Genomic DNA, 19,156 nt, shown 5'->3' with positions numbered 1-19,156 from the left:
CAATAATGTAAGGATAATATCTTGATTTCTAAATGTTTAGTTTTACATTCTATGATCATCTAGCTCTGGAAAATCTGAATGGGATTAGGAAGAAGCTACAAGAAGAGTTGTGTGTTTCTTTGTGTGATTTTGTCATACTACGTGATAGTCAGTTTTTACCTATGTTCTTGCTAAATTATGAAAATAATAGTACTTTCTGAATTACTATGTTTAAATTATTTTCATTTTGAGATCATCACACATCTTTAATGTTAGCTTCCTTTGTGAGTGAATCAGATGGCAGCAGTAAAAAAGAATCTGTATCTTGACGAAGACTGTTATGAACACTGAATAAATTAATACTGCCTTTAATGAATGTCTTGAGGGAGAATCACGAACATTTAACTCTAAATTATATAATTCATTCCAGATTTATTTTTTTTTACTTATAAGCATTATGCATGTATTTGTCAATACAAACTGTGTCTTCATGAGGTTCACATTAAAGAAGTAGAAGATGATGCCAATTTTGCATTTCTCAGATGTAAGCAGAGATTTTCCCTCCTTCTAGCTCACTGGAGGTCCAATATTTCCTCAAAAATTTCACTATCACTTTTATAATAACTTTCTCTCATTCACGCTTCAATATATGAACTCCATTACAGTTCTATTATGGCATGAAAACTGATACATTTGTCAAGTTTAGAAGTAAAATAATAGAGGTGGACAACTTTGGATTTCTTTCTAAAATAACATGTGTAATACCATGACTTCAAGGGTGGTTAATTTAAGATCTTGCTTTGTATTGATGTCAGATCTGTGTCTCGTGTCCATGTTTGGCCATTGGCTTTAGATTTGGGGCTTTTTTGTGTGTGTTTTTTAAATATATCTGTAGTTTTTCATTTATTTAAAACACAACATGTCATACTTCTCTAAGTTACATTTTAGTTATCCTCATCTTTACTGAACTCATAATGGTGTATTTAAAAACAGAATCCATTGCTTCATGTCAAATGAGATTAGTAGATTTTGACTATTTGTGTCAAATATGAGGTTATGAGGTTGTTCCATTCCTTTTTCTTCACTGAATATAGACATTTTTTCTCATCCCTATGATGTCAGAATTGCTTAAGAGCAAAACAGTTGGCTAAGAATTCAGAAGGTATGAGAAACAAATATCTTTTGAAATATTTATTTTCTGAGTTGTCTTCAAGCTAACATGGAAAAGGAGTAGTTAAATGATTTCAAAAAAGTGCTAAATTTTTAGTTACAGTCTAGAATCATCAGGAAAAGGTTTATTTTTGTTAGCATTGACTGTGTATCAAAAGTAATTTTTACTTAAAGTTACCTTTTTTCAGTTTCAAATTACCAGAGTCAGGCAGAAAAAAACTCCTGGTTGTCTTCTTCCCCACTAGAAGACAGAAGAGAAAGCAAAGTCTGGATGCTTTCTGCAAAATCTTTAATAAAATTCCTCCCAACTTAATTTTTTAAACATAAAATATCAAATTTATTAATGGTTATCCTTGTTGGAATTCAAGTTTTAAAATTCATATCATAAAGATTGCTGGCCAAAGATTCCATTGCCCCAAGTGTGAAGCAATATAATGTCAACTCAAAAACAGAAGAAAAACAGGTTTAATATGAATTTTAAAAAGTATCACTGAGTTAAGTAATAGTAGGATTTAACATGAACAATTCTAATTTGATTAAAATGCACTCTGAGTTAGTATAGAGTAACTGTGACATTTTCCTTTCATCTGCTAAAAATACTGTATAGAACAAAAAGAAAATATTTGTATCAGAAATTCACAAATCCAACCAGTTTAAAATTGTATTAAGCAATCTGCACCCTCAATAAAGATTTTCTTTGAGTGTAGTTTGGATGATACTACAGTTATTTGACATCTGCCTCAAACCCAACACAATCAGCAACGTTCAGATGAATATGCAAGCAGTTTCTTTAAAGCTGACTATCTGAGAAAGCCACGTTTGTGCAGTTTTGTTAGGTTAGCTACCTTTCCATTGCAATCATGGTTGATTATTGCTTTCTGATATTAAAAATTAAGTCACCACCTTTGTGTTTAAGCTATAAGGATTCTATGCGAAGATATATTTGGGTGAATATTATAAAAATGTGAAGAATAATAAATGTCTGCCTGCCCTTATCTGACTTACAAAGAAGAGAATTATGCTGCTTAGCTGTTCTTCTTGTACTAATGGCATCTAGGAAAAAGTATATATGTACAAAAAGAAAAATAAATGGCAGATTCATTGGTTTATGACTAAGCCATTCATTATTCTCACATATCACAACTTCAAGAAGATATATTTTGGCAATTTTGTTTAAAACAGCAGAACTAGAAGTACAGCATAGTTTCCAATCAGTAGGAATAGTAGCATTCCAAGCATCCTCATTTAAAAGCATTAGTATAGAAAGTAAGGAAAACATATTGCAGTGTAAATATCAGACTTTTGCCTGTTTGTTGAGTGCATGCCTATGTTAGATAACTCCTTTTTAAATGACAGTGTTTGGTTTTCTCGTAACTACTCTTAGTAACTCCTTTAAGAATCTCTTGTCCAGCTTGTTTTCTCTACTATAAAATTATCAGCCAGGGAGAACTGTCTTTGAATTTAGTTTAAGTTATGGGAGATCCCAAGGAGGTTATTTATTTGTGGTCTAAGCAAGTAGACACTTTGCTAGTGTTTGAATCTTGGCCACCCATCTGTTCTCTCCATAAAGGAGAGAAATGAAGTCTATCCCTTGTCCTACACTACTGTTTGTGCTTATGAATCGGTTCACAACTGAGCTGTAAGTGGGAGATTGGTCACCAGTGTGCATAAATTACAATTTTATCTTCAGATACTGTTTTTCACTGTCACCGGCATCCTCAATTTACAAATCTAAACTGTATGCTTTCTGCCCAGTTCTCATTTTATATTGTTCATAATATTAAATTTAAGCATTCTTTATCCTTTTATGATAAGTTGTTTACCCTTTCATCAGTGTGTCTCATGGCCTTAAGCCATGATTCATCACAGAGTTCTTGAAGTTTCATATTATTTACTCATGGTGTCTGAGGTTAAATTCATCAGAACTTACTCCGATTTTCTTGGAGGAAAATGTCAAACAATTGAATATGGTCTATTTCCTGGGTGGCTTTTTTTGTGTTTTTGTTGTTGTTGTTGTTTGTTTGTTTTGTTTGTTTTTTTTTTGGTTTTTTTTGTACTGAATCTTAGATGTCTTTAATTGAAATTTAAAGAAGTAAAGAAAACTATCTTCATGAAAGTTGGTGTTCTGAGTATCATTTTAAAGCAGAATGCTTCCTCTCAAGGCAACTGTATGTCTTACTTAGGATTATGTTGGTAAAGATATCAGTGATGTATGTTGAAAATCAGAATTCTAGACTGGTGACTTAAATACAGGGGTTTTTTAAAAGCCTTATATTTGCAGTAGGCTTTGTCTGACTGGGAAAATGTGAATGTTCTCAGTGTCCTGTTTTCATAAAACTTGTTTCAATTGAAATTATATTTAGGTGTATGAATAGTAGGGATCCATTTCATTCTGAGAATAAAAGATGAGCAGAAGTTGTAAAATGAAAGTAAGCAACATGTGAAGAATTGGTTAATAAACAAAGCAAGTTGTTCTGATTCAAATCCTGTAGGTTAAAAAAGAAAAGGAAGAAAAGCATTTGTGCTAATAACAGGCATTCTGTGATGGTGAGGAAAGTCTGTCTTTTGTCTTCTTAAATCTAGCTTATAAGATAAAGAAAGCAAATTAGTGTGCTGATTCCTAACACGAGTAAAGAATGTCTATTGACAGTCTTACCACAAGCAATAACAGTAAAACATAGCACCCACAGTACAACACTCCAGCTTCTTCAAGCTTCCCATCAGCACCTGGAAAATTAGCTCTTCTCAAGTGAAAGATTGCCTCATACAGCCCAGGACATTCTTACTCTTTGTAACCAAATACCAGATTGGGTGACTCAGAGCCAGACTTTGTGATATTCATTATTTTCCCTTCTTTGAAAACTTGACAATAACAATATAAATAAATAAATAGGCTAGGGTCTGACAGTTTTACCAACTTTTTCCCCTCAGTCGTATATTAGTATGCCTAATATTTGGAGAGAGATTAAAATTCTGGCAGTTTTAAAAATAAAGTCAGGAGCGTCAGTATCAGCTGGAACAGGCTGCCCAGGGAAGTGGTGGAGTCTTCATCCCTGGAGGTATTTAAAAGATGTGTGGATGTGGCACTCAAGGACATGCTCTAGTAAAGAGCCTTGGCAGGTGCTTTTTTTTTTTTTTTTTTTTCCAATAGTACCCCATTAAAGTCTTCCAGGAATAAAACAGAAGACACAGAGTTCTCTCCTGCTAATATTTAGTTTTGTCTGAGAGTAAAATTTTATGCAATTTAAAGTCAAGTAGAACACTGTGTTATGATCTTGTATGTAATATTGGTCAGAAGTTGATCACATTTGCTGTAAATCAGTTTCTTTGCACTTCCAGTGTCTTAAAATCCTGGTTATCAAGTCCAATAATAGCAAAGAGTCACTTCTTCACATCATTGGTTTTAGGGTTTTGGGCAAAATATTCTTTTTCTTGGATCAAAAAAATTGAAGCACAGACAAAGGAAGAAAAAAAAAGGAAAAAAAAAAAGATTCTCTTAGTGGCTTTGCTGGTATTTCAAAAGTAGCATATAGCACCATGCAGGAGAGTCTTTGCAACATTGGAAGGATGCAGCACCAACACTGAATTCACTGTGCCTAGCCAAAATGGAACAGTGTTTAATAAATCTCAGCATTCAAAGCAATTATTTTTGCTTCAGTAATATCAGTTAGTCAGAGAGATTCCAAAGACTTCCTAGTCTACTAATCATCTTCCTACTGAGTTAATGCAGAAGATGCTCAGATGGCTGGAGTAAAAATTGTGTGGTCAAAGATATAAAAGCAATGAACCATGTAGTGATGGTGGTGCATGTTTTTTCTCACCTATGTGGAAACAAGTCATTACCACCTTGATTTTGTGTGTGAAAATTATACTACTAGAATTATTTAACTTATCAAACAGAATTTCTAGTTTTCAATCAGTAAAATTTGTCACTACTTCAAATGTAAGACTGAATATTTAAAAAAGTATAAAAACTAGTGAAACAAACCTTAGAACTTCTAATAGTTTCTTTGGGTATAGTTTCTCTTACTGGATGTAACATGAATACTTGACAAGGATACTTCAGATTTTCCACATATTTAAGAAAAGGATCCTTTAATTTTCCCAAGTGAAATAAAAGTATTGTAGAGTAAACTAGATTTGAAACAGTATGAAGTTTTAAACCAGAAAAATGCCATTGCTGACTGCCAGTCACAGGGTAGCTGCATAAGTTGATGTGATAGCATCCTCTGCATGTTATGTTTGTGATGACAGATCCTTTTTGGACACTTGACTGACGGTGTTTTTGACATTCCCACTACAGACAAGCTGCCTGAGGTTATTTTACTTTCATGCCATTGTCATTTGACATTAATAACTATTGAAACAGGTATGAATTGACAATCCTGGGGAACTGTCAAATTCCCCTGCCAGGTTCTTGTAGCTGGCCTGTTAGTTTCAGTCCCAATGCAAATGTTTCCTCTTCGTTCAGGCAGATTTTCATGATTCTTAGTTTGCATTTGAAAGCAAACTTGAATTGAGAGCAAAGGTTGCCAGGGATATTTTCAAGTAATGATGCTCTGTCAGCTCGCTGTTGTACTGTTCGCCATACTAATGCTTGATAAATATTTATGGTCCACACTGTGAAGTAATATACCCAATCTGTAAAGGTACCTAGAAATCTAACCTCAAGGACTAATTAATTGTGATGGCATTTTATTTTTGCAATGCCATCGTTTGTTTCTGTAGGACTAATCACTGAATAAAGTGATGTTCACTTTATTTCAGAACAGAAAATAGCTATATAGCTGAAGAGGAAAAATAAAAATAAATAATAATAATAAACAGGAATAGGAGGAAAACAGCTACATTAGTACTAGCATTGAGCAGAGGAAATCACTTATTAACTGTAAGCAATTAACTGTATCTCTTCATTTTCTTATACATTTACATTTTTGTAACAATTGAGCAAGAAAGTTTTTGTTTGTTTGTTTGTTTGTTTGTTTGTTTGTTTGTTTTTGGTATGGAAATCATGTTCCCAAGCAACATTTCATTGTTTCCTACTGTTGTAACTTTGCTTACAGTCTACTAGTCAACTGTGTGTGGTATTTCTGAGTTTGAGACAAGGATACTCTTTCTCCTGGAGTATTTCCTTTGCTGTCACTGTGCATGGACTCTTGCAGTCCCAGAGCCATTGTGATGATGCTGGCATATTAGCTAGTCTTGCAGTTAGTAGGCAGAACTCTTTAAAAAGCATTTGATGAATGCTTTTAATACACAAAGCACGTATATTGTATGTGGTTTCATATTGTTATGGTGTCAGTGATTTTTTGCTGCACAGAAGTGCTCTCAGAAGACTTATTCTGGGCCTGACTTAAGGGGAGATGATATCCCCTGTGTCATATACCCAGCAGCTTGTGTAATGAGTGGCATGCTTTCCTTGTCTGATTCATGTGTGTGCACTGGAAAGGAGCAGTGTAAGTAAGAATGTAGATATTATATATAAATAAAGTGCACTTTAGGGAAATAGCTTAATGGAAGGTAACATCAATATGATAAATTTTTTAAATACCGTTCATGCCTTCAAAGGCATTCACATAGTACAATTGGTATTTATATTAAAGATGGTATAGTGTGGTGTCTGGGTGCTGCCTAATCCCCTTGATCAGACTTTCAGAAATGAAATTTTCAGGAAAATGTCAGTTTTCACATAGCTGGGGAACTACCAGGACACATTGCTGGCCATTTGCAAACAGAGATAGCTGCACAGAATAAAATTTGCGGAACCCTATCTGTGATGAATCTTGTAGAGCTCCATATATGTTTTGATGATTGTTAGCAGAAATATCAATACATTTCTTTTACCCTCATGCCAAAACATTTTTTAAAGAAGAAATGGTAGGAGAATAAAAGCTTCTTTTTGTATAGCTCTTAGACTGTGTCTTCACCCAGTTAAAAAAAAAAAAAAAAAAAAAAAAAAAAAAAGCATTAGGAAAATATACCACTGTTTAAAGTTACAAAATAATGCAAGCTCGTGTTCTGTAATTATTCATTTGGGTTGGTCACTGCATTGTTTGATATTTCCATAAACAAAATTTTTCTGGGACTGAACAGAGGAAGGTAGGTGTGCCATAAAACTGCTGGTATGTTCAATACTATGCACATATTTAAATACCTGAAGTACTTAAATATGTCTTAGGGTAGTTAAAGAAAAAAAGTGGCAAAGGCAAAATAAATTATATAATTTTCTTTCAAAGGCAGTTGTCATATTTACTTAAAGTTTATTTTTTCACAGCCAGAATAATACATTTTCTGTAAATTAATAAACTTGAACAATATATGTGATTTTCCTTCATAAACCTTCATTTTACTTTTTCCCTTAGTTATATGCACTTATGTAATAAATGAAACTACTGCAGGTTAAAGATTCAAGAATCACAGCACAAGGATAACATAGAGCAGTTTGCAGAGGGGTATTTGTTGAAAGACAAGCAAAAGATCTGTGTGTGAGTTCCACATCTCAGATCTTCAAGTATAATTGCCCAATGAAAAAATAATTTTAATAAATATTTTGCTTTCAGAGTTGCAGCCCACTATCTTTGTTCCTACCTAAATGAGAAGCAAATTTTTAGTTTACATACAGATTAATTTTCTGTTATTTTACACTTAATAGAACTTCTGTTGCCTTCATTACTTCCTATCTATTATTATAAAAATTTGGGTCATTCATGCATTACAACATTAATCAGTAGTGTATGTTGTTACTCAAAACAGGTAATATACGTACATATACTTCTGAGTAACGATAAAAAAGTAGTCACATAGAAATGAAGTTGCTGTGTATATTGAATATGGCTCAGTTAAGTAGCACAGTGGTCCTGTGGGTATTTGATTTTTTTTCCTATTAACTTCTAATTAAAGTTAGGTGATTTTTAGGAGACAAAAAGTGATACACGTGGCTTTTCTGTGCCATCTTTCATTCTTGGTAGCAAATATGGGATCTAAGTCCTGTTAATCCAAACTGGAAACACTTTGCATTTCTTTTCAGAGTAAAGATATTCAAGTGGATTTGCTCTTCTTATAAGCGCAACTTAAAGGGAAGACAAGCCAAACAATTTGTGTAGAAAATGTTTCAAAAAAAAATTAACTTTTTAAGATCACAGAGGAGCTTTGCATTAGGGAAATTATGGTTTTTTTGGTCTGCGTAAGGACAGTTTCTTTTATCCTCCTATTATATTGCATGTGTTATTTCCAACTTAAACGTTTGGTCCTTTAAGTGGGCTGCTTCTCAACCTTATTTTTGAAGTTTACAAACCGCATATAAATTGAGCCTTTCTTCTTTTTACCAATGCAATACCATACTGTTGCTAGCAATTCTCCTGGGAGATAGAGCACAACCTTATGGATCCGGAGATGGCATTGCTCTAAAAGACAAAAGTTAAACAGAGCCAGGAGAGTGGTCACCTCTCTTCTGCTCTTCTGGCAGCCCATGATGGTGGGTGATGACAAACTTCCTTAAGACTTCAGAATCTGAACACTGGAAATGAATGTAAAAAATGAGATATTACTAGGGGTCACAGAGTGTGGGGTTTAGTCCTCAAACAAAAGGCTTTCTAAGTTAGGAGACCGAAGACAGCCACACTTCTAGCAAGTATGGAGAAAGATATCTGAGGATGGTGAATATATTTATATTTGTACTTATGTTTATACTTAATATGTATGAAACCACTTCCATCCCCTAGAATATGTTCTGTAACGTGATCTGTTTTAAACTTTAAGTGCTGAAAAAGTTCTTAATTATTACAAATTTATATTTCAAACACAATTTGCTGATATTATTTTGTCATTGAGATTGCATCATATTATATCAACAAATGCATTCATCATCCTGTGGTATAGCTTGCTGAAATGTACAGTGTCAGTGGCTGGAGTATGTATGACACCAGTTTATCCCTCTGAGAACAGACGTAGAAATGACGTATATCTTTAGGTATAACCTGGAAGCTCAGATAAATTTCAGGAAAGCATTGCCAGTATCAAGGTGTGTATTTACAGCTAGGAAGTTTAAAGCTTGCTCCCGAGAATATTTATACAATAACCAGTGCCTAATTAAGGTATCCCATCTGTTTGTATTTTGTGACACCTCATGACATTTGTGTAATGGCATCACATAAATAAGTTATGAGCAAGGTGAAAATGCAATCATTTTGATTTTGTTTATAGTTGTGAAAGCATATTTTACAACTTATCATTCACTCCAAGAATTCAGTTATCTTAAAAAGAAACTAATTTTTTTGGTGACAAGTACCAGTTGCTACTAAAAAGTCAGCATTTACTACCAGTAAATTTAGTCTACATACATTAAAGATAATTTTGCTGCTAGTTTTGTATTGCCTTATTCCACTGTAATATTTCATGTTTCTATATATGCATATAATCAAAATAAATAAGTTTCTTAACAGTGGTATATCTCTTTAGTGATATGGCAGCAGTCATTCTTAAAGATTACTACTTTGGCTGATCAATTTATGTACTATAAATTATAATAAATACATTTTAAAATTCATAAGTAATATTTCATTTGTTACCCAGAAACGCAAAGCATTCTAGACTTTCTACAGATGAATGATGAGCTACGTTAAAGATATACTCAGTGAAAGGAGAAATATGACTTTAGCTTTGAAATGTAATTCATCTGCTTCCAAAGATTTCAAATGTAAGACAAGGAAAAGGTCTAAGGCAATCCTTTGCAAGTAAGCAATAGCTATCAAAATGCATTAGGTGAAACTAACTCACACAGTACCCTTGTACTCTTGACCTTCCAAACACATTTGTAGATAATGTTGATGCTTCTGACAGCATACATAAATCCTCACAGTTCTTTGTGAAGATATTTCAGTTCTGCATTGAAACTGTATTCTCTGTCATATTAAGATGACAGTTGTTGTAAGATACAAATTCAGAGTTAAGCAGCCATACAGTGTAGGTTACAGTCTATGTTACAAGGTACAGCTGTAATCTTGTAGTGCTTACAGTTAGTTTCTTCTGTGTGGCAGGTGGGAAATGGGTTAATCTGGATCTTATCATCAATGTCTTGCAAAGAAGAAACAGCAGCTTAAATTAAACTGCCAATCTGAAAGGCTGTTTCTGAATCCAAACTTTCAAGATCCAGATGTTGCTGTTACAGAGAGGATAGTGGACTGGGAAGGTGAAAATAGAAAAACATTCACAAGAAATAGCTTGTTTTCCCCAAAATCTGCTGGAATTGTGGTGTGAGAATGTATATAAACAGATCTTGCTGCTTTAATTTGAGAGTACTGATATTAAGTGAAAATTATGGAAATGCCAATACATTTTTCTTTCTCATTAGATGTTTGCAAAATTAGAAAAGTTTGTTCTGTATATGTTAACTCATTTCATAATTATATCCTTTCAGTCTGGGTGCAGGCACGATGAAATAAAATATAGATTGAAAAAAAAGTAAAAATATAAAATATTTTATTTTGGTCATCCTCCAGGAAATAATGCAGGCTTTTTATGGAGTTATTCACCCTCACAGCATTTTCATTGTTCTGTAATACAGTCTAGGCAAAAATGAACATGTGACAGGGAACATGGGAGCAGTAGACTAGATTTGCACCTGTGTGCTACCGGCCTTTCTGAACTGATTCTCCAGTGCTTATCTGCAGCTGGAGTTCCAGGGCAAGTCTGCAGAAGCCTTCTCTTGGGGACTCTGCCTACTTATTTGCCTGCCCTATCTCTGTGCTTGCAGCATATGGCAGTGTGTCTTGTGAAGCCCCCTCTACGGGAAGGTGTGATTTATAGGCACAACTCTGGTTCAGCAGATATGAATATCCAAGAAAACAACTAAAGTGGAAGAAGGAAGGGAAAGCTGGAGGAGAGATTTCATCATGCATGAGCAGAAAATAAGTTTTGGAGCTATGCTTTTAAATGAATTCATCTTATTCCTATTACAATCCTTAAGTTTTTATTGTCCAGAGATATTTACTTGTTCTCTCCGTATTTCCATCAAGACTGTGTGTTTAGTAAAAGTATTAAGAAGCAGTATGCTGCTATCTCAATATTTTCATCTTATATACGAAGGTAAATGTTATCTTGAGGCTACCGAAATAAATTTCTGTCTCTTCTCACAAGAAGCTGAGGATATTATTAGAAGACCAACTTTGAGAATCTGAGTGCTGAGATAACGACTGCAAAAAAATCGAGAAAAGCTAGGGGAAGTCTCTTGACTTGCAGTTCTCTGAAGAATCCCCGTAAATTTTTTTGTGTCTCTGTGACAGCAACCATATTAGTCTCAAAATTCTCCTAACAGGCTCTGTCATTTGAGCTTTCTGTCAAGAAACTCCATCAGCTGACAAAATAATTTAGGAACAATCAATGTCTGGATTAGTCAAGGCCCAGAATAAAACAATTTATCCAAGTTTATCTTGGGGACCTGGAAGAAAGACCTGTCTCTCTTTCTTTTTTGGCAAAGGTTTCTGCCCTTGTCTAGCCAGGCAATAATTCAAAGACTGTAGCAATTAGACATGGAAAGATTTTGCTTCAGTATAGATTTGTGCTAATTACTGTGAGTCATCATCACCAGATGCTTCAAGGAATGCATGCACTGTTGGTTTTTGTGTCTGATCAAATTTCAGCGCTGCATTGGAGATATTGTCACCAAGTATTTTCCAGATGTCCCCAAAAATAGGAATAATAATTAAAAACAACAACAACAACAACAACAAAAAACATGGCATTTTAATGGAATTTCTAGATGACTGAAATATCTCACTCCAATTTATAGGACGGAGAGGAGGTTCTTTTAATGTAACATACCCGGTGTGAGATTAAGAAACAACGGTTCAAATGTGTTCCAACCAGTTTATTATAAATCCTAATCAGGGAGACGGGGAAGGGGGGAAGGAGGGCGATAGAAAAGATAGGAAACAAGCAAGAATCCCGTAAAGTGGGGATAGTCACCACCAGGATCCAGCAGTGATCCCGTTGCACCACGTTTCGAAGGTCCGAGGCAAAAGCAGGGAGGGAGAGCAGCAGAGTAGTTAGCCTTGGGCAGCAAGCAGGTAGCAGGAAGAAGTCGCGGAGCCAATCGGGGAGGAAGCAGCAGGACTCAGGTAGCAGACCCAGGAGAGTCCGTCAGCATGCAGGAATTCTGTAGTGAGGAATCTGATGGCAGACCTTTGTTCTTCTTCAGCATGCTGGTAGAGCGTAGAGCAAAGTCCAGGAGGGAGAGAGGCAGGTCATGAGGCTTCTCATGGCAGAAACCTCTTCTTCTTCATGAGGAATCTGTTGCCAGAAAACCTCAACCTCATTGTTGTAGGTCCCGTTTTTATCCTTCTGCCATTGTGGCATTCCTGGACACTTGGGTAAGTCATGTGCAGCACCTCCTGAGGTGGCCATCTTCCTCAAGATAAGCCCACACGAAAGACCGCTTCACGGCCATTAAGCTGCAGTTTATCTCTCCCTCTCGTTGCCCCTGGCCTTGTCCATCTATGTCCCTCAGACAAAGGATTTCTCAACCCTTGCCCAGGACTTGCTTGGACTTGTTCATCTGTGTCCCCAGGAAGCTTTGAGACAAGAATTTGATGCTTTGATGTAAAAGAATAATCTCTTACATTAAGTCAACGAGTCCTAAGAACAATCAGATATAGATTATGACAATGGGTGTTCATTTTGGGCCTTGTGCCCAGCCTGCTCTCCAGAAAGTTTCCCTTAGGTGAAATCTGCTCTGTATTAGAAGGCAGTCAGCTTATATGTGTAATTCCTATTAACTGTGGTTTCACACTGTGTGAACGCCAGTTTAAGACATTTGTTTGGCCAATGCCAGAGATTTTGTGACATCAAATTTGGAAGTGGATAGCGTGAGGCTGGGAGTGCAGAGGAGCTATTGTAATGTCTCAGGGGGAGTTCACATTTTGGTAGACTGGCAGATAGGGAGCACTGAGATGTAGATCATTGTGATGCAAGGAAGACTCAGAAAGGAAAAGGAAGATTTGAATTTTTATATAGAAGTTCCAACTAATGAACAAGTTGCTACGAGACCAGGAGTAGTTGAGCCGAACTGAAAAAATTCCTTATTCTGACTAACTTGACAGGCATAGGCATTCATACAGCAAAGATGAAAAATTTGTTTTTGAAGCACTTCCTATTGCAGTCATTTCCTTAGGTCCTAGAATAATACTCTAGACTCTTTTCAAAAAAGGTCTTTCAATAGTTCAGATTTAGCTAAAGAGCAGCAAATGCTATTTCAGATATTATATCTAAAGTTTTTCTAAATTGCATTATATTTCAAGCAAGCTTTCTAGAAAGATGCTGCCTTGAAAATTCACTTATTCTTTCTCTTTTATGTTAACTCCACTTCCTATTCCCAAATTCAAAAATGAGAAATTTAGTCCTAATATTCTAAACTCATAGGTTCCTAAATCACGATTAAGAAAGAGATGTGGAACTTTATGCTAATAACTCAAAGTAGTTTGTGAGAAGGTAGTTATTTTTTGCCATTTTTGAGTAAACCGTCAACATTATAACTTAAACATTTTTATTATCTTTCCAGAACTAGAGGCAGAAGAATGGTGCAAACATCTTTGCATGGAGTGTCTAGGAACTAGGCTTAATGATATAAGTCTTGGAGAACCAGATTTGCTTGCTGCTGGAGTCCAGAGAGAACAAAATGGTAAGTAACTTTGTAATTGCTCTTATATGAGATATTAGCTTATGTCCCATGTTATCTTTGCTAGTGTTTGTGTAGTTGTATGGATTTTTCCTTTTACCTAAAAGTAATTCATTAGTAACTAAGCATTTAAATGTCTTTTCAATGCTTCATCATCGGTTTTTTGTTTGTTGGTTTGTTTGTTTTTCTACAAATAAATATGATTAAATTCTATACCAGATAGCACACATATAGTGACTTCATGTGTTCACTGTGGATGGCAGTGACCTTTCTGGTTGTGAAACAATGGACTTTATGCAGTGGAAAAAAACAGTAGATGTTGTTCCACAGCCTTTAAAAGACAACAATGAACATTTCAACAGCATCTTGGACCGGAAAACTCATGCCTGCTTTAAACTCACACCTGTTTGGAATAATGAAAAATCTACATCCGTTGTCAGTTACAGGTAGAACGGACAATGGAATATTCTAGTCAGCACTAAGTCAAGCTTTTAAGTCTTTGGAGCATAAATTTAGATACATGTCCAGAAAAGTTGCTAGTGGATGGAATATCCAATAACAAAAGAAAATCTGTGATTTTCCTGTCACTTAGTTCCAATTAATGAACATGAGGGCAAAACCAAAATGTGCTCATTCATTCCTCCCTAAATTACAGCATTCAATAATTATTACTATATTGATGCTTTTATAAAATCCAATAGCTTTTAACAAAGTAATAAAACAAACTCAGTGTTCATAACGAAACAAGCCAACTATCGTTATAAATAAAATGACGTAATTAGACTACAGAATGAATAGCACTATGTCAATTATATTTTATTAATTTCTTATCAGATTCCAGACATCACTGAACTTAATAACATAAAGTATACAAAAATATCCTCAAGAAATTCTGTTCAAACATCAGTTATTGTTCTTTTGCAATTTAAAGGAAGTTCAAATGTTTGTGAAATTGTTTCCACAGTCTGACATGGAATTTAATTTTTGTCTTGTTTTAACTTTCCACTTGTATCAAGCTGTCATGGAATTATAAAAGGAAAAACTACTAATGTTGTAGGAAAGTGATTATGATCAGATACCACTCAAAGTATCCTATCTGCTGTATGCTTGTAGGCTATAGATGTAAGACTTTTATGCATACCACTGAAGAGAGAACTATGTGAGCAGGTGAAGTTACTTCATGAATTAGCAGGGAAAATCCGTAAGCTGTTTATGCAGTGAAATCATGTAGTGTCTAGCAGCTTTCAGACCTTGATAGTAAATACTCTATTCCATCTTGTCCTTTGAAGGGAAAGATTCAGCTATACACATGACATCCAAAAGACAAAGATTAGTTCTATTGTGTAGTCTAGTCTTGATTCAATTCCTTCAGTGTAGAATTAATTGCTATACTCCCAAGCAGCATATATGAACATAATTAGCATCTTCATTGTTCTGTGTAAGTAAATGAAAGAAAACAAAGAAGCAAAGCATGTATTTTTTCTGCATCTCACATGAATAAGAATGCATGGAGGGCATAATTAACTGTATTTTCATTATTTTCATTACACATATCATCCAATATTTGAAGAACATGTTCTACTAAACCATTAGTTACATTAGTTACATTAGATACCTATCTGCTTCCATCCTTCATCCTCTTGATGCACAACTTGACTTTTTAATAAGCATGTTTGAAATTCAACGTTGTCTCCTTAGTTGTCTTGTTCTGGATGTAAAGTAAATTCTGGTTTGGAAGTGTCTTTTAGTCAATTTGAAAGGAAAAAAATGGTAAGAAGTCTATTTTTTTTTTTTTTTTTTCACTTGGGTGCTATAGGAGCTTTTATTAGGGATTCCTTAGGTAAAGCCAGTCAACTGGAACAGTGACTTCAGCTCATTGTAGTTATCTTATTTTGCAAACTTCAGTGTTGTTCTCTGCATGACAGTTTTATAAAAAAGGTGACTAATAGAAGGGTAAAATCATTTGGTGAGCTCTAATAAAAATTTCAAGTTTATTTTCTTGCACAATTTCCTCATTTTTATTCATATGTGTTCTGCATATAGTTTACTTCATCCTAATATTTTTAATATGTTATGTTCTTCATCTGTCCAAGTATACCAAGTCCACAGATTGCATTCTCTGTGAGACTACAGTATCAGTAGGTTTACAATTTTAGATTTTCTTTGACATTTTAAGGGCTAAAAGCAATTGAGTAATAGTGTTATAATGTACTGCTTATATCTCTATGATATGACAGGGTGTTAACATCATTAATCCCAGCAGAGTAGGTGTTAATCCCATCCCACTGTCTTTCTTAAATGGTTTCCTTGCCTTAAAGATTTTTTAAAGTGTTTGCAATCTGATACTTCTTGGATCAGAAAAGAACTAACCAGAAGAAGTGGTTTTGTTTCATAACTACTTTACTTTGTCCTAGAAATGTTGTTTTTAATACATTCTGTTCTTCATCTGTCCAAGTACTTACCCACTCCTGTCCTTTAGAGGACATTTGCATAATACGTAGCAGGACCTCCTAAGGGTATTCAGTGAAAAGATAGAGTAACTTGGCTACCTCTTGAGAAAAGAGTAAGTTTTCTGTTGTGTAGATCTCTGTTTTAGACGGTAAAACTAAGTATATGGCCCTCCAACCGGCCCATTTACTTTGCAAGGTTTGCAATAAATCATGTGTTTTCTTGTGATTTGTCTAACATCTCTTTTTCATAGAATCATAGAATCATTAAGGTTGGAAAAAACCTCAAAGGTCATCTAGTCCAACTGTCACCTACCATCAAACCACTAAACCACATCCCTAAAAAAGCTACACCTAAGCTTGTTTGTCCTTCTCTACATTCTTGTAGCTCCCCTAAGGTGATTTTTTTTTTTTTTTTTTTTTTTTTTTTTTTTTTTTTTTTTTGGTGATAGATGCAACAGTATGGTTTGTAAAACAGTTTGTTTCAAGGACTGGCAAAATTGGTGTTTCGTGTGCAGATGTCATGGGTGAACTGCCATACATTGTTTACATATTTCTGTCACCTGGGAGTAAGATACATTGCAGCAAAGTGACTGAAACAGATTAATTCTTTTATAATTTTGGGTTGTTCAGCAGGTGCCAGTGAGATCTCTTTTACTAGGACTGCACTGTTGCTTGACCCTCTAGCAGCAAGCAGTTCTGTGATGATGGAATGTACAAAAGCCAGACTGTAGATATCCACTGCTTAGAGGAGACAATTCTAGATACTACTCTGGGAAGAACAGAGAAGACTTCTAAGTGATACTTGTGCAAAACACATCAGTATCAGAGAGCTTCTCACTGTTTCAGCTCTGTTATTCCTTCAAATATTACCACAAGCATTACTGTGTAAACTGTATAAAATGACCCCTATGTTGTTTTATTTTTATATCCAAGGCTCAAAACCAATGGATGGTTAGTTTGCAGTGATACCCAGTTTCTAATACAATTGAGATCTGAAGTGAAGTTTCTCTTACTCTCCAACAATTTTACATCCCTGAACGTTATGTATTCTAGAGGGAGGAGGATTGTAATGCTGATGCTGATTGTGACTGTTCAGCCTCAGTCTTGCAGGATAACATCATCTTCCACCTTCCTGTTTTCTGAGGCTTTTATTGTACCTATTTGTTTCCTGCTAATCCATGGCATTTTTCTGTGTTCCTCATCCCTAAAACAGCAACCTTGGTCCTGTTTATTTATTTATTTATTCATTTATTTATTTTTTCACACAGCAGATGTAGTTTCTTACTGTTTGTGAATATCTATTTAGATTATTTTATTAAGAATGGGAATATAAACTTAAATCAAAAGCAATGGAGACTACATGATTTCACTTAGATAATGAACTTAAAATAGTAGGAGTGCAGCTGTATGTTCAATGATAGGACAAATACTAATACTCAGTAATAACTCCAGAAAAGAAAGTCTGGACTCAGCTGAACTCTAATAACAATGACTACAAGTAGTCTTTTATGCCACGATTCTTACACATGCCTTTCATATTGCTTAAGGTTCTAAAGCTACTGACAGGGAAAGAGAAGGTGCATGTAGAGTGGTGTCTTCATGTAGAAGTGCAAAGTTGTTTTCCAGATCTCAATACATGTGCAAGCATTCATAATATGCCCCCAAATCTAAGAACAGAAACAAATCTCTTTTTAGTGTTTTTGTCTGTCTTGTCATTAACTCTAGAACTTGTCCATGTCAATGATTTTTTTTTAAATTCCACCCCCCCTCAAATTCTGTTGTGGCATTGTATTTTCATTCTTTATAAAGGGATGCAATTAGAAAGGTGTTATCCAAATGAACAGTATACAGTGAGTGACTATGTCTCCTATGGAAATTAAATCAGAATATTCAAGGCAATATTGAGTGAAAAAGCACTGTGTGCAGACAGCATTACTAAAGTTGTTCTTCAGGAACTGGTGCTTCTTTTTGGTGAAGATTAATCTGTTCAGCCTTTTTGTGTGTGTGTGTAAAAACATTCCACTTGCATACTGTGTTTTAGTTGCCACAAACTCATTAATTTCTGTTAGACTTAAAGATGTCCTTAAATCCTCAGAAGAGGATTACAAGTTAGTTCTCTATGCTATGTATGGAGATTACAAGCTACAGCCAAAACATAGGCATTTTGTAATGAAGTTCATGCAGTTGACCTGTTTAGGGCATTTTTAGGGTCTGTAGAATAGCTGTTTCTGATCTACTACATGGAAACAAAAATGCAAGTTTTTTATTCATTTTCTGTTGTCTTTAATACACTGTTGCATTTCGGTTTTTGAAAAGTAACAAAATACAGCTGATTTTTATCCTGAATATAAAGGCATTTGCAGTTTTGATGCCTGGGTAAGCCAGTGAGGTTTCAGATTCTTCTCTACTTTCCTGTTTATCAGTGAGATAATTGAAAATAATTAATTTATTATAGCTTTTTTTTAATTTTCATTAAGATGGTAATAAACATTTCCATGCATTTTTAACAGAAGCAAAGCAGAATGATTATAGGGAAATGTGTAAAATTAATTCTAGAAGCATGGTTGCTCGTTGTATAAATCAAGAGAGAATTGCTTTAACTTACATATGTATGACCACAAAGTGCTGTGACCAAGACTTAGGACTCTCTTTCCACTTGAAATTTAGATACAGTCAGCTGCAGAAGATTCACAAGTGGAAGAACATCTTCCAGATAGAAACTGAATGTTTGTTTTCAAAGCCTCCTCTTGTTTGGATTACACAAATCTGACTGCCTCCTTCCATAAGCACCTTTTCCCTCATGTTAAAGTTGAAATGAAACGGAGCCTGTGGGTTACAGGATTTCAATGTTATCTACTCAGCTTTCTAACTGAGATGATTTAGGCAA

General features: G+C 34.8%; 1 protein-coding gene across 1 annotated transcript in view; it reads left to right on the top strand.

Moving 5' to 3' along the window:
• Positions 1–19,156, top strand: part of DOK6 (docking protein 6) — a 230,531-nt gene that overhangs the window by 121,269 nt on the left and 90,106 nt on the right. Inside the window, exon 4 of the mRNA XM_085220706.1 lies at positions 13,703–13,822. Coding sequence (XP_085076832.1) covers positions 13,703–13,822 — 120 coding nt within the window. The remainder of the gene's footprint in view (positions 1–13,702; positions 13,823–19,156) is intronic.

Source organism: Meleagris gallopavo, chromosome 3, assembly GCF_905368555.1.
Source record: "Meleagris gallopavo chromosome 3, MGAL_WU_HG_1.1, whole genome shotgun sequence".
In the NCBI taxonomy this organism is placed as follows: Eukaryota; Metazoa; Chordata; class Aves; order Galliformes; family Phasianidae; genus Meleagris; species Meleagris gallopavo.
Note: the sequence above shows the minus strand (reverse complement) of the source record. Positions and strands in the feature narration are given on the sequence as shown.